Here is a 17,140-nt window from a genome sequence, read left to right as displayed (position 1 = left end):
CTTAATTATCCTTTTCCTTTCAGCATCTTAAATCTCTAATAATGAAATTATGTGTACCTCGTTCAAATACTGTTATACTATTTCCTCACTAAACCAGCTATACAGATAGTCTTTAAAAATAAAAACTAAACCGCTTTCATATGCACATACCTGCTTTACCTTTCTTTATAATACATGCAAACCAAGGAGGGCAAGAAAAGAAGACAACAACAAAGGACCTTATTTTAACCCACAAGGTATTGCTACTGATAGTGTTTTTTGCTTTTTTTTAGATTAATCTATGAGTACAGCTGAGGAAATCTACACTGAGCCTCCTTTTTTAATATTACCAATTAGCAGATATATTCATTCTTATTTTCTAATTTATTACATATGGTAATATAGATGGAAAACAATAAGAAACACAAGCTTTTAAGAAACTGGGCTTCACTTTGCTAAATCAAAGTCAAGAGAATAGACAAAGAAGAGAGATACAGAGAAGAAGCATAGTTTACACATTACTGTCAAACCATAATGATTATCTTTAATAGATACAATAATTTAGCTTTAATAAACAGATAAAATATTAAGGGATTCCTCTATATAGATCTCATTGTTTGTTGATTCAAAGAGAAAAAGATAGGTAATAATGGATGCAATACAAATGTATTAAAATACTTTTCTTCTTTAGAGAAAATTTAAAATCTAAAACATAAATGTATCTATGTAATTAAAACTCAAATCTTTAGCTTACTACAGGCAGAACCACTTTATTTGGGATATTGTGTGTTTCTCTAGTTTACGTTAGAAAACCACCTTTTCTTTAGATATATGTCACTGTAGTTTCATGAAGGTTAGATTCAATGCTAAAGTAATATTTCAATGGTAGTTTTTTCATACCCACTATGTGGTACAGTATAATGTGGGATAGTCAGAAAAAAAGTAATCTTTTGATAATAAAGTTATTTTTCTGACATAATTCACATTCCAGTAAGGAAAATAGGGCACAATGGAATAATACATTCATAAGACTTATACAAATAGAATAAAACCAGTGTAAAACATTTACACTCATATTAAAGGAATGCTGGAATTAATGCAATTAGAATTAATGATTAGAATAAAATAGGATTAGGCAAAGGAAGCCTCTAAAAGAAAAGAGTTGTAAACCATGTTCGGAAAGAGACAGTAAATTTGACTTGTTCCTCCAAGTCAAATTGGTTCCTCCAAGGTTGAGCCAGGATACGGGCAAAGATGCAAAACTAACACTGAAAGACTGAAGTATATATTCACCTTAAGTATTCCAGGGAATATACTGTATATATATTCATACATACATACACATAATGCATACTTATAGATTTCTAATTCTTACATGACCTATCTTTTCATTCACTTTAAAAGAAGTGGAGAGAAAGATACAAATAGAAATAGTTGGCATTTTAAGAAAAATATGGCTATAGTTAAATTGTGAATCTGATCTTTCCTTGGATGGGAAAATGGAAAAAAGTTCTGAGTCATAAATCTGATTTGAATCATGTTCCTTAGTAACATGGTTGCTGATTTTTCTCATATTGACAGACATTCTTTCCATTTGATTTTTTTTCAAATGGTTTACATCACCTTTGGACTACAGGGAAGAATAGCAAGGTGGTGTCTCATAGAGTCATATGTTTTCATTAAATTTCTTATGAAAACCAAAGTAAATTATGCTGATCAAAGTGACAGGTGGAATCCAAAGGGCCTCAAAGATTTACAGATAAAATCGTCTAAGTTACAAATATATCCATTTATCTAAAAAAAGGATCAGGCATAAAAGGCAATGATTGGAACAGGTGGAAGAAGGCAGCACAGACAGTCAGCCATGAAATTAACTGCACCAGAAATGGCAGAAAAAAGAATAACAGGGCAGTAAAAAAGCCCCTTCCCTATCAGGAGGGCAAAGATTTAGTGCAGAATGGTGGAGAAACTATTTAACTGCAACTCTGTGTTTGGGTGAGAGCACATAAACTTACATATCCGATGACTTCTTTAGAATGAGAGGATATTAATGATCATACATTTAGTAAAGCTGGTCATGATAATGCAGGGGCTATATATCCTATTCCTTTGAAATATGATATGTGACCTTCAAGAACTTTGACCAAATTAGCTTCTCTGAATAGTCTGGTCTGTCTGAGGCACACAGTCAAGGCTTCAGTTCAATACTGAGTCAGTGAAGACAGCATCCTTTTATGAAAAGACCATCACCACACCTTGCAGCATATGGCAGATGGTACGGTTTCAGAACAAGATTACTTTTCTCAAATGTTATGTGACAGATTATAATAAAATTTGTGATGGGAGCTAAGGTTGAGAGAAGTTGTCTAAATATTGGAATAATCATCTTTGTGGCCATTCCTAGTGCTTCCAAGTGACTTTTAATTTTAACCATTTAAAGTAAATAAGGAAAAAATAAAAAATATATAGTCCTTGCTGAAGAGTTTTTATTTCTTTCATTAAAAAATTTAATACTAGCTTTTTAAATCTCACTTGAGGTACAGTCTTTTTTTTCTTGTTTAGTTAATAATCATCAATGAAATTCTGATATAGAGAATTTTAGGCAGCAAAGCTGAAGCTGTCACTACTTTTGTTATTAACTTTCAGGGGCAACTGATTCTGGAAAACAAGGGCTACTAAAGAAGTAGAACCACAAAAACAAACACAAATATTCAAGGTATGCATACATGTGGTGATTTTAATTTATACTTGTCAGCATGCAAGGATTATAAAAGCTTTAATATTTCCTGAAATTAAATCACATGAAAAGAAGGAATTCTTTAAAATACCAGAGTTCTTCCATTCATATCTTTCATTTTAAGCTATATAAACAAAACAAATCAAATTCAATCATCCGTCTAACAAATATTTACTGAGTACTTATCACATGCTAGATAATATTTTAGAAGCCAGGGATTTGGCCATGAAGGAAAGAGAAAACGCCCTGCTCTCATGGAACTTACAGTATCAGGATGTAGACAGAACATAAATCATTAAACATAAATATGTCAGATACTGATAAATGCACAGAAGAAGAAAAATGAGTTAGGGGTAAAATTTAAAATAGGTTGGTCAAGGAAGGCCTCATTGAGAAAGGTATATTTGAGGAGATTTTAAAGGAGGTGAGGGAGTTGGCCATGTGGAAAATGAGGCAGAGGGAGGGAGGGGGTAGATTCTAAGTAGAAGAAATGATAGCCTCAAGGCATTAGCATGTCTGGCTTGAATTAATAATACAGCAAACAGGTCAGTGTGTTGAGAACTAAGTGGGCAAGGGGGAAAACCAGTGGGAGGGAAGGCGAGAAAGGTAACAGGGAATCAGATGGCTCAGGGCCTTTTATGCTATTGCAAAGACTTGTTTTGATTCTGAATGAAATAAGCCTTTCTAGGGTTTTGAGCAAAGAAATTACATAACTAAAATCATTTTAGCTTCTGTGTTGAGAACAGACTAAAGGGCAAGAAGGGAGGAAGCAGTAAAACTAGTTAGGAGATTATTACAACAATCAGGGAAAAGAGATTCGGATGAGGGAAGTAATAATACAGGCAATGATGTGTGGGACCTCTGCAGTGGGCGAATGGGTCCACCTCAGTGGGGCAGGGTGTACATGAAGGGTGGGCCTGCGTTGGTGGGGTGTGTTGAACCTCTGCAGCTGGGTGAGTGGGTCTGCCTTGGTGGGGCAGGCACGCAGGGTAGGACTGTGGTGCAGGGCAGTGTTGGCCCACAGGTGGTGGGGCTTACCAGTTGCAACTGACTTGTGCCACTGGCCTTCTCAAACAGCCACACTGGAGATCTGCCCCACCTTCCAACACCTGAAAGGATTGTGTGCTACCACGCCTGGGGCCGGCCCAACACAGCAACACTCCTGAGAGAGCTGACAACACCCTTGTAGGCCAGAGGCCTAGACCAACTGTGAGGCCCCAAGCCTAGCAACCAGCCACACTGGCGGCCTGACTCACTTAACAGCAAAACAGTAGCAGGTGTGTGCTATTAGACCTTAAAGCCAGCTGTGCTGGGCCTCACTCCACCCAATAAAGTGACTAAAGTGACTGTAACAGCCACACGCAGCTGAGCCTTACAATGAGCCAGCCTGGAAGCCAGCCTAGCCTACCCCTGCACCCACAGCAAGAGCAACTCCGCCACAACAGAAGGACACACGTAGCCCACCCAGGAGGCGCTCTTGGAACATTTGGAACTGGTGACAAGAGGGAAGCACATTGCTGGGCCCCATAAGGCATCTCTTACGTAAGGCCATACGTCCAAGATTGGGAAATGTAGCTGACCTACCTAATACATAGATATTAGCACAGAGAAGTAGGCAAAATGAGGAGACAAAGGAATATGTTCCAAATAAGGGAACAGGACAAATCTTCAGAAAAAGAACTAAACAAAACAGAGATAAACAATCTACCTGATAAAGAGTACAAACTAATACTCATAAGGATGCTCACTGATCTTGGGAGGAGAAAAGATGAACAAAGTGAGAACTTCAACAAAGAATTGGAAAATATCAACAAGAACCAATCAGAACTGAAGAATACAATAATGGAAATGAAAAATTCACTAGAGGGAATCAATAGCAGAGAAGATGAGACAGAAGAATGGATCAGCAAGCTGGATGAAAGAATAGAGGAAATCATCCAAGCTGAACAGAAAAAAGAAAAAAGAATTAAGAAGAATGAGGACAGTCTAAGGGACCTCTGAGACAACATCAGGTGCACTAACATCTGTATTATAGGTGTCCTGGAAGGAGAAGAAAGAGACAAATGGGCAGAGAACCTATCTGAAGAAATAATAGCTGAAAACTTTCCTAAACTAAGGAGGAAACAGACTTTCAGGTACAGGAAGCACAGAGAGCACCAAAAAAGATTAACCCAAAGAGGCCCATGCCAAGACACAGTATAATTAAAATGTCTAGAATTAAAGATAAAGAGAGAATCTTAAAAGCTGCAAGAGAAAGGCAACAAGTTACATACAAAGGAAACCCCATGAGGCTATCAGCTGACTTCTCAGAAGAAATCTTACAGGCTAGAAGGATGTGGCATAATATATTCAAAGTGCTGAGAGGAAAAAACCTACAGCCAAGAACTCTACCTGGCAAGGCTATCATTCTGAATGGAAGGACAGATAAAGAGTCTTACAGGCAAGCAAAAACTAAAGGAGTTTACCATCACTAAACCAGTCTTACAAGAAATGTTAAAGGGACTTATTTAAGTAGGAAAGAAAAGACCACAAATAGGAATAAGAAAATAATCAAAGAAAAGAAAATCACTGGTAAAGGCAAATATACAGTAAAGGTAGCAGATCAAATATCTATAGAGCTAATATTAAGGTCAAAAGACAAAAGTACTAAAATTAGCTATTCCCATGATAAGAGGTTAAGGGATATACACACAAAAAAAGAGGTCAAATATGATATCAAAAACATAAAATATGGGGGGAGGGGAGTAAAGTGTAGGGCTTTTAGTAAGAGGCCAAACTTAAGAGACCATCAACTTAATATAGATTGCTATTTACATAGTAGGTTATTATATAGGAACCTCATGGTAATCACAAAACAGAAACCTATAATAAATACACAAAAAATTAAGGGAAAGGAACCCAAACATAATACTAAAGAAAACCATCAAATCACAAGGGAAAAGAGCAAGAGAAGAAGAAAGGTACAGAGAAGAACTACTAAAACACCTAGAAAAAAAGTAACAAAATGGCAACAAGTACATACTTAGCAAGAGCTACTTTAAATGTCAATGGACTGACTAAATGCTCCAATCAAAAGACACAGAGTGGCTGAATGGATAAAAAATCAAGACCCATTTATAGGCTACATACAAGAGACACACTTCAGACCTAAAGACACTCACAAACTGAAAGTGAAGAGATGGAAAAAAGATACTCCCTGCAAATGGCAATGAAAAGAAAGCTGGGCTAGCAATACTTATATCAGACAAACTAGACTTTAAAACAAAAACCAAATTGTAACAAGAGACAAAGAAGGGCACTACCTAATGATAAAGCGAACAATCCAACAAGAGAACATAACAATTGTAAGTATCTATGCATCCAATATAGGAGTACCTAAATATATAAAGTAATTATTAACAGACATAAAAGGAGAAATAGACAGTATCACAATAATAGTAGAAGACTTTAACACTCCACTTACATCAGTGAATAGATCATCCAGACAGAAGACCATAAAGAAACACTGTCCTTAAATGACACAACAGACCAGATGGTCTTAGTAGATATATATAAACATTCCATCCCAAAACTGCAGAATATACATTCTTTTCAAATGCACATGGAACATACTCCAGGATAGATCACATATTAGGCCACAAAACAAGTCTCAATAAATTTAAGAAGACTGAAATAATACCAACAATCTTTTCTGACCACAATGGCATGAAACCAGAAATCAACTACAAGAAGAAAACTGGAAAAGCCACAAATATGTGGAGATCAAACAAAATGCTACTGAACAACTACTGGGTCAATGAAGAAAACAAAGGAGAAATCAAAAAACACCTGGAAACAAGTGAAAATGAAAATACAACATGCCAAAATTCATGGGATACAGCAAGAGCGGTACTAAGAGGGAAGTTTCTAGCAATACAGGCCCATCTCAATAAACAAGAAAAATCTCAAATAAACAGTCTAACAGTGTACCTAAAGGAACGAGAATAAGAAGAACAAACAAAACCCAAAATCAGTAGAAGGAAGGAAATAATAAAAATCAGAGTGGAAATAAATGAAATAGAGACTAAAAAAAAAGAGAAAAAAAATCAATGAAACTAAGAGCTCTTTCTTTGAAAAGATAAACAAAACTGACAAACCTTTAGTTAGACTCACCAAGAAAAGAAGAGAAGGCTCAAATAAATAAAATCAGAGATGAAAGAGGAGAAATTACAATGGACATCTCAGATATACAAAAGATAATAAGAGAATACCACAAAAAGCTGTATACCAACGAATTGGATAATATAGAAGGAATGGACAAATTCTTAGAATCATACAACCTTCCAAAACTGAATCAAGAAGAAATAGAGAATCTGAATAGACCAATCACCAGTAAGGAAATGGAAATAGTAATCAAAAATCTCCCCAAAAACAAAAGTCTAGGACAAGATGGCTTCCCCAGTGAATTCTACCAAACTTTCAAAGAAGATTTAATACCTATCCTTCTCAAACTCTTCCAAAAAATTGAAGAAGAGGGGAGGCTTCCTAACTCATTCTACCAAGCCAACATTACCCTGATAACAAAACCAGACAAGAACAATGCAAAAAAGAAAATTACAGGCCAATATCACTGATGAACACAGATGCAAAAATTCTCAACAAAATACTAGCAAATCAAATACAGAAGTACATTAAAAAGATCATACACCATGATCAAGTGGTATTTATTTCGGGGATGCAGGGATGGTTCAACATCCACAAATCAATCAATGTCATACACCACATTAACAATGAGGAATAAAAATCACATGATCATCTCAAAAGATGCAGAGAAAGCATTCAACAAGATGTAGCATCTATTGATGATGAAAACTCTCAATAAAATGGGTATAGATGGAAAGCACCTCAACATAATAAAGACCATATATGACAAACCCACAACTTATATCATACTTAATGGTGAAAAACTGAAAGCTATCCCTTTAAGAACAGGAATCAGACAAGGATTCTCACTTTCACCACTCTTATTTAACATAGTATTGGAAGTCCTAGCCAGAGCAATGAGGCAAGAAAAAGAAATAAAAGGGATCGAAATTGGAAAGAAAGAAGTAAAACTGTCACTATCTGCAGATGACATGATTTTATATATAGAAAACTCTACAGAAGCCACCAAAAAACAATTAGAAATAATAAATGAATACAGTAAAGTTGCAGGATACAAAATTAAAATAGAAAAATCATTTGTGTTTCTATACACTAACAACGAAATAGCAGAAAGAGAAATTAAGAATACAATCCCATTTACAATCTCAAGAAAAAAAATAAAATACCTAGGAATAAATATAACCAAAGAGGTGTAAGATCTATACATTGAAAACTATAAAATATTGTTGAAAGAAATCAAAGGAGACACAAAGAAATGGAAAGATATTCCATGCTCACGGATTGGAAGAATTAACATAGTTAAAATTTCCATTCTTCCTAAAGCAATCTACAGATTCAATACAATCCCTGCAAAGTCCCAATGACATTTCTCATAGAAAAAGAACAAAGAATCCTAAAATTTATATGGAACAAGAAAAGACCCTGAATAGTCAGAGGAATCCTGAGAAAAAAGAACAAAGCTGGAGGTTTCACTCCCTGATTTCAAAATATACTAGAAATCTTTAGTAATCAAAACAGCATGGTCGGGGCCGGCCCCGTGGCTTAGTGGTTAAGTGCGCACGCTCTGCCACTGGCGGCCCGGGTTTGGATCCCGGGCGCGCACAGACGCACCGCTTGTCCGGCCATGCTGAGGTGGCGTCCCACATACAGCAACTAGAAGGATGTGCAACTATGACATACAACTACCTACTGGGGCTTTGGGGAAAAAAAGGCAAAAAAAGGAGGAGGATTGGCAATAGATGTTAGCTCAGGGCCGGTCTTCCTCAGCAAAAAGAGGAGGATTGGCATGGATGTTAGCTCAGGGCTCATCTTCCTCACAAAAAAACAAACAAACAGCATGGTACTGGCATAGAAACAGATACACAGATCAATGGGACAGAATCATGAGCCCAGAAATGAATACACACCATCTATGGACAGCTAATTTTCAACAAGGGAGCCAAGAATGTAAAATGGAGAAAGGAAAGTCTCTTCAGTAAATGGTGTTTTATTGGAAAACTGGACAGCCATATGCAAAAGAATGAAAGTAGAACATTATCTTACACCATACATAAAAATTAACTCAAAATGGATTAAAGACTTGAATGCAAGACCTGAAACCATACAATTCCAGCAGAAAACATAGACAGTATGCTCTTCAACATTGGTCTTAGCAGTATCTTTTCGAATACCATGTCTCACCAGGCAAGGGAAACAAAAGAAAAAATAAACAAATGGGACTACATCAAACTAAAAACCTTCTACACATCAAAGGAAACCATCAACCAAATGAAAAGAGAACATAGCAATTGAGAGAAGATATTTGCAATCCGTATATCTGATGAGAGGTTAATAACCAAAATATATAAAGAACTCATACAACTCAACAAAAACAAAAAAAAAAAAACCCAATTAATAAATAGGCAAAAGATCTGAACAAACACTTCTCCAAGAATATGTACAGATGGCCAACAGGCACATGAAAATATGTTCAACATCACAATTATTAGGGAAATACAAATCAAAAGCACAATGAGATATCACCTCACACCCATCAGAATGGCTATAATTAACAAAACAAGAAATAACAAATGTTGGAGAGGATGTGGAGAAAAGGCAACTCTCATACACTGCTGGTGGGAATGTAAACTGGTGCAGCCACTGTGGAAAACAGTACGCAGATTCCTCAAAAAATTGAGAATAGAACTACCATATGATCCAGCTATTCCACTTCTGGATATTTATCCAGAGAACACGAAAACATGAATGCACAAAGAAGTATGCACCCCTATGTTCATTGCAGCATTATTCAACAATAGCCAAGACTTAGAAACAACCTAAGTGCCCATCAAGGGATGAATGGATAAAGAAGATGTGGTATATATACACAATGGAATGCTACTCAGCTCTAAAAAAAGATGAAACCTTGCCATTTGCAACAACATGGATGGACCTTGAGGGTATTATGCTAAGTGAAATACGTCAGAGAGAGAAAGTCGAATACTGTATGATTTCACTCATAAGTAGAAGATAAAAACAACAACAAACAAACAAATAGATACAGAGCTTAGATTGGTGAGGGGAAGGGGAAGGGCGGAGGGAGAAAGGGGTGACAGAACATATGTACAGTGACAGATGGTAATTAGTCTTTGGGTGGTGAACATGATGTAGTCTCCACCAAAATCGAAATATAATGATGTACCCCTGAAATTTATATAATGTTATAAACCAATGTTACCTCAATAATAAAAAAATAATAAATAAGGTAAAGAGTGTAAGTTTGAAAGGATAGTCAAAGAATGCATGTGTGAGAAGGTGGCATTTAAGCCAAAATAAAAAATGTTTACCTGAGGAATAAATGAATAAATAAATAATACAGGCAATGAGAAATGGTTAGATTCTGGATGTATTTTGAAATTAAAGCTAACCAGTTTTTCAGGTAATATGGGTATAGAGTGATAACTCCAAGGTTTTTAGTCTCAGGAACAATGAGCTTTTTTTTTTTTTTGGTGAGGAAGATCGGCCCTGAGCTAACATCCGTGCCCATCTTCATCTACTTTATATGGGACGCTGCCACAGCATGGCTTGCCAAGCAGTGCGTCAGTGCACGCCTGGGATCTGAACCGGCGAAACCCCGGGCTACCGCAGTGGAGCACACGCACTTAACCGCTTGCGCCACCAGGTGGGCCCAAGAATGAGCTTTTCATTTACCAACATGGGAAATACCACAGCAGGAGCAGGGTTGGGGGTGGGTGGGAGATCAGGAATCCAATTTTGGACATGTTATATATGCTATGTCTATCATAGATCTCAGCAGAAATGTCAAAGAGGAGGTAGACTATGGTTCTGGAGTTCAAAGAGGTACAGGCTAGAGATACAGATTTGGGAGTCACAAATATAAAGATGCATGACTAGATGGGTCACCAAGGAGTGGGGATAAACAGTACAGGAAAGTTTTAAGTCCCAAGCCCTGGAGCACTCTAAAGTATAGAGGTTAGGGAGATGAGAAGAAATAAGCCAAGGAAAGTGCAAGGAGCAATCAGTGAGCTAGGTGGAAACCATGGACAGTGTGCTATTCTGGAAGCAAAGGGAAGAAAATCCTGTAATAAAAATGTTCAGTGACATGTTTGGGCATAAAATTTATTCCTTATTTAGGATTATTTTCTTAACCTATATTCTCAGATGTAGAATTACTAGGCCCAATTGATAAAATTGTTGGAAAGATAAGTACTAGGGCCACAGACCTGTGGTATGCTAATTAACATCCAGGCTAATTAATCAATTCTTTCTGAATTCAGTTTTTCCACTGTCTATGATTCACCTAACTATAATCAAAGGGCTCACATTAATTTTCAACAAAAGTGTCGTGACTAAAAACATATCGTGACTTTGGCAACTGACTTGATAAAAGAGATAACTATGTCTATAATACTCATCTGATTTATATAAATTCACTCCTATTCTCAGTCAACAATTTCTTGTTTCCTTCATTGCATTTCTTACATCTCACTGTTGCATTTGATTATTTCCTTGTTTATTATCTATCTCCTCTAGTAGAGAATAAGCATGAAAGACAGGAACTATTTTTGCCTTTTCATCCCTGTATCCCCAGCACCAAACACAGTGCCTGGCTTTCAACAAATGAATGAATGAATAAAAACAATGGAAAAGACAAAAAAGATAGTTTGACACAACATTTTACTGGAGAAATCTAGCCCCTGTTAGGGCACAGGTAGCCTGGGGTAACTGAATGATTTGTGCCAATGGCCCTTTTTCCAAACCAAAAATATGATGGAGAGGCTAGCATTTGTCTGTCGTGTAGCTTGATAACAGAATATCAGAAATAGAGTCCATCCTATAGATTCCAGAACAGGCCTTAATTACAAACCTTGAAACTCTTTTTCTGCTCAATTTTTATCTTTATCTAAATGTCATTGTGCTGAACACTGTGATACGGCACTCAGATCCCCACTGCTGCCCTGGGGATTGCCTCAGACGCAGAGAGCACTACACCACTGGCCATGCTCTTTCTCAGGGTGACCCGCACACAATGACTAATCGATGCAGGAATACAAAGGGTTGGCCATCTCAGCCCAAATGGGGACAACTCTGAAAAGCCACTGTAGTTCCAGAGTCCCCCATGGGGTAGGTGGAAGGTGGGTCATTGTGCCTGCATTGCAGCTCAATTTCTCCCTCTGCCCATTCCTGCTTCCTCTGTACCCCGTCCATATGGGCTGATCTCTAGGGCTCTTCTTGTAAACCTCTTGAACACTAAAGTTCACGTCAGAATCTGCTTCCCAGGTAATCTAACCCGTGACAGTACCAGGAGTGGTCCAAGAAAGCAAGTGATAAGATGGGGCTTGGAGCTGGATCACTTGCTGCCTGACTGGCAACGAGGACCCCATCACTGGTGGGAGATGGAACCCATGGACCCCCGGAACAAGGTGGCAAGTCCAACTGTTAAAACTCTCACCAGAGATAGGCTGGGATGGTATATTAGTGGAAGGGAACACTTTAGCTGGAATGATGTATCAGATGTCTGAGAAATATGAGAGAAATAGCAACCATAAGGACAATGGGAAAAGAATACGAAAAGTTGAGGGCAAGTAATCACCAATGTGAAAGCCAGAGGACCTCCCTGGTAGATACAAAAATGCTCTCAGATCCTGTAGCTCCTGGACAGAGAAAGCTGATGACCAGGTACAAGGATTAATCGTCAAAGTAGTCAAAAACGCCAAAACTCCTAAGCAAGGCAGATGTGCTAAATCAGGATCCTGGTTGGAAAAGAATAGAATCCTGCCACATGGAATGAGACATCTGGTTTGATGCCTCCCCAAATCTTGAATTTCCATAATCCCCAGAACTTTCTGAACCCACAAAAGTGGCCTGCCCCTTCTTTCTTGGAGATGGTATAGAGGCTTCTCCCCCATAAGACAACATGTGCTCCCTAACCCCAATCTGTCCACTCTTCCCTCCTCTCCAGACCCTTAGACCTATATAACTAGGGTTATGTCACAATAGAACCCGTCTGGGACACACTAGGCCTGATAAAGGAAGAAAGAGGCTATTCCACAAAGGAAACGTGAGATCTAGCTACTTATATTAGCCAGGAAAGTACAGGTGAGATTAAATTCTGACAGTGTTTGATCAATGGGGCCAGAAAATTAAGATTAGATAAGGGAGAGTTTATGGATTTGAGAGCACTCTCCTGAGATGCAGGATTTACACCCAGCAAGACTCTTAGGAGATGGTATAAACTTGCTATTAGGATGGTTCCTAGAAATATGGACAAAGTAATGGCTCATACTAAATATGGTTGAAATGCCAGAAATGCTGTGGCAGATGACGAAGAGCGGATTACAAGGGGATTACTGCATTCTGGAGTGTGCATGCCACATAAGGCCTGAAAACCCATCAGATGATTATGTTCCACAGGAAGGCCCAGAAAATACAGCATTTACAAAGCCACAAGGAATATGCTAGTGAGAAGACATCTACATTACTAAGTACTTTGGGGCAGCTCTCTTCTGAATGCCAGAACTGACAGAAGGACAGTGTGTTATAGAACTAGGCTCATTGACAGCAATGGGGATGATAGAACCAGGTGAGGATCAGAAGCCAAGCGGGCACAATTATCATAAGAGTGGCAAGGTTAGGGTGTGTGGGGGGCTGACCCACAGAGAGTTATTGAGATAATTAATAGAATAGGCACCTCTAGAGGCAAAATAGATAGCTAACAGGGCTACTACTTTTGAATATGTACTCTTTTGAATACATACATTTAAAAGAAGTCAAAGACGGATTACCACAAAGCCAAGGGTAGCCGCCCCAGTGAAGTCACAATCTCTTGCTCAGTTTCCAAACCTGAGCTAATTATTGGACCCAGAACCCAGTAACTGAAGAAGAGGCCTAGTCTCCAGAGGGAAGGACCCTGCAACACCATGGCAAGAATACAAGGTAATAATCCCCTCAATCCTTCTCTAAAGGGACCTATGGTCCTTTACTGAGGTAACTGTGCACTGGAGACAGGGAATATACAAACATTTTGAGAGCACAGAGTTGACAGTGAAACCAGGAGACCTGAAGCATCAATATGTTATCCCTCCTCATTAGAGACATATGGAGACCGGTAATAAATGGAGCCCTGGCCAAGGTCTAGCTCATAATGGGTCCACTGGGACCACAGACCCACCTGGTGGTGATTTCCTCAGTCCCAAAATATATAATAAGAATAGACATATGTGGTTAGTGCCACAACACCCATATCAAGCCTTTGACCTATGAGGTAAGAGCTAAAACTGTGGAGAAAGCCAAGAGGAAGAATTTGAAACTGCCCCACCACAACCCTGACAAGATAATAAATAAAAACAACAACATAGTATTGGTGGGGGTGCGGGGGGACTGGCAGAAATTAGTATTCCCTTAAGGATCTAAATAGCACGCAGGGATGGTCCCAGTGTAGCTATCCAAGGCTGTCGTTGGGACCACTTTGCAGCTCCACTTCTCCCTTCTTCCTCTCCTCTTTCTGACCCCTCCCTTCCAAAGGCGTTGCTTCTATGCACACTCCTTAATACTTCCATTTCAGAATCTGACTCCTGGGTAACCCAGTAATTTTGCTCCTTCAATTTAAGTTACATTTCCTTTTTAAATAATCTTGGGCTTATCTTCAGAATTACTTCCCAATTTAATCGAGTAGTGCCAGGTTCTACTTGTAGAAAACTTTTCCCAATGCAGTGTCATGCTAGGAAGTATTTTTGAAAGGTCTTTGAGCTTTTTTTCTGGGGAGAACCCAGAAGTATAACTCCTGATTTATAGGTGACCTCTGCATTTAAAATTATTGTTGACTCTTGTCAATCCTTATTTCCTTATCAAAGATCTTAGATAACCTCTCAATTCAACATTAAAAAAAAAAGTTTTCCTGATTCTAGATTGACACAGCACATTCAAAATTAGCTCATATCCCATGTTCTCCATAAGGGTTTTCATTGATTTCAAATGGAATTATTTAAGTATATAGGCCATACATGCTATGTCGATAATTTGTTTAACAGCTTCTTTGTAAGTATGTTGAAGTTGTCTGTATAAAGATAGACTTTATTTACACATAGACAATAAAAACCAATATGTTGAGAATTACATTTTCCTTTTCTTCTGTATAGCCTCACAGTATTCTCTACACAATCTCTTGATTAACGTTGCCACCTAGAAAGATAATTTCAAAACCTTACATAAGATTTACAGGGTGAGGGATTTAAAATTAAATGTGAAAAACTACTAGCAATTAAGTGTACCATGCAATATTAAGCTTAAACTGTAAGTTTCCCAACTGTTTCTATGAGTAAGTACAGTTTAACTAAATAAATTAATAAATAATAACAGTAAATAAATCAGACATGGGTTTTAAAAAAGTAGTCCGTTTAACTAATTGGCAAATATATTCTGCACTAAAACCTTGGGAAATAGGAGATGCTAAATATTGTGCAAGCTGATGAAAGCACTTTCTGCTGTGGGATACAACTTCTTAAAATTAAACCTTATAATAAAAAGAAACCAGAAGTACATCTCCAGTTTTAGTTGATTCTAGTGATGAGTTTATTTCTATGAAAAACCAAGGAAACAAATACCTTTTTAAATAGTACATGGTTTCTGTGGCTGTATAGTAACAAATGGGATGACCGTCAGTGTGAAAAATTCTCTCAGAATATATTACTAAATTATGGTAGAAGTCTGTTCTTTGAAGGAAAAAACTGGAAAATTTTACAGTAGCACTTGGTCCACAGTTAAATGCTACCTAGACTAGGTGAAATATAGTACTGCATTTTAATCAAATACTGTAGATTCAATCAGAGATTCATGGATTGTGATTGGATGTCCTGGTTCCTGCTCCATTCTGGACCCTTGTAGATTGTACTAATTCATGCTCACTTCTTCCTCTGTTTCTCCTACTACAAAAGGGTCAGATACACCCAAAAAGGTGATCAAAGATCAGATTTTATCAGCCTCCAGAAACAAAGTACAGACTGCCAATAATCATAAAAAGTCTTGCTCAGGTAATTTAGTTACTGCCCACTGCCTCATTCACCATAATCATTCATCATAATCATATTCCAATAACCACAGGATCCAAAGATTCTTATAACATAAAAGTCTTCAGGGATAACAACAGAGACAATCTTTTCTGGCATAGACACATGATGTTATCTTTTGGCCACTAATAGTTACAAAGATGGATGTGTGTGTGTGTGTGTGTGTGTGTATTTCACTCAGACACTTCTAATTATTAAACATACTGCACCAAACTTTAACATTTTTATAGGTTATTATGTTGGGTTGTCTTTAAATTTTTGAAATATAGATAACTCAAATATAGATAAAATAAAGATTATACGTACTTGGAAGAAACCGCCTCCATGAATTCATCCAAAAACTCATCATATTCAGCACCTCTCACTCTTCTCTGCCGTAGTCCAATGTACAATGGATCTTTAAGTAACTCCTATTAAAAAAAAAAAGTTACCATAGATATAGAAATAACGAAAGGCAAGTCATTTACTCTTTCTGAGCCTCAGCTTCCTCATCTGTATAATAAGGATAGAAATGGAAATAAAATCTTGCCATACTGATTCAGAATTAACCTACAGAGTTATTATTTAGTATTATATAGAATATATGTACAGTATTTACACACCAAATAAGAAAGTGATTTCTAAACATTAAAAATATTCTGCCTTATTCTGGGGAAAAGAAAAGCAATTAAAATCTCTCAGTGGTGCTAATTAGAAAATCTCAATTCAGATTTTATAGACAAAGTTTATCACACAGAAAAATAACATTGAGTTTTGAAGTATTATATTAGCTTAGGAAATGGAAAGACATTCTCAGATTTATATTGTTTCTGAAAGGAAAATCTTCAACCAACATTTTGATTTTACCTTTAATATGATAGTTGACTGATGTTAAAAATAATTTTTTTAGCCTTGACTAAAGTTTTTCTTAACATTTTAAAACTTTACACAGTTTACGTCTTTTCTAAAACTGATATATATGAGACAACGTTACTCTGGTCAGGTTTTAGTATATATAATATTATTGTTTTTTATTAAATCAGTTTTTTAAATGAGGTAAAATTTATATACAGCAAAATGCACCCATTTATAACAAAAGCTCCCAGTAAACTAGGAATAGAAAGGAATGTCTTCAACTAAATAAAGGGCTGTGAAAAACCCACAGCTAACAACATACTTAATAGTGAAAAATTGAACACTATTCTCCTAAAATTGGAAACAAGACAAGGATATCTAT

The 17,140-nt window shown here is 37.1% G+C and overlaps 1 protein-coding gene across 1 annotated transcript in view; it reads right to left on the bottom strand.

Moving 5' to 3' along the window:
• ME1 (malic enzyme 1) overlaps window positions 1-17,140 on the bottom strand; it is a 190,461-nt gene that overhangs the window by 87,594 nt on the left and 85,727 nt on the right. Inside the window, exon 6 of the mRNA XM_058566694.1 lies at window positions 16,231-16,334. Coding sequence (XP_058422677.1) covers window positions 16,231-16,334 — 104 coding nt within the window. The remainder of the gene's footprint in view (window positions 1-16,230; window positions 16,335-17,140) is intronic.

Source organism: Diceros bicornis, chromosome 23 (genome assembly GCF_020826845.1).
Source record: "Diceros bicornis minor isolate mBicDic1 chromosome 23, mDicBic1.mat.cur, whole genome shotgun sequence".
NCBI classification, from domain to species: Eukaryota; Metazoa; Chordata; class Mammalia; order Perissodactyla; family Rhinocerotidae; genus Diceros; species Diceros bicornis.
This window is presented reverse-complemented; position numbering and strand designations above follow the sequence as displayed.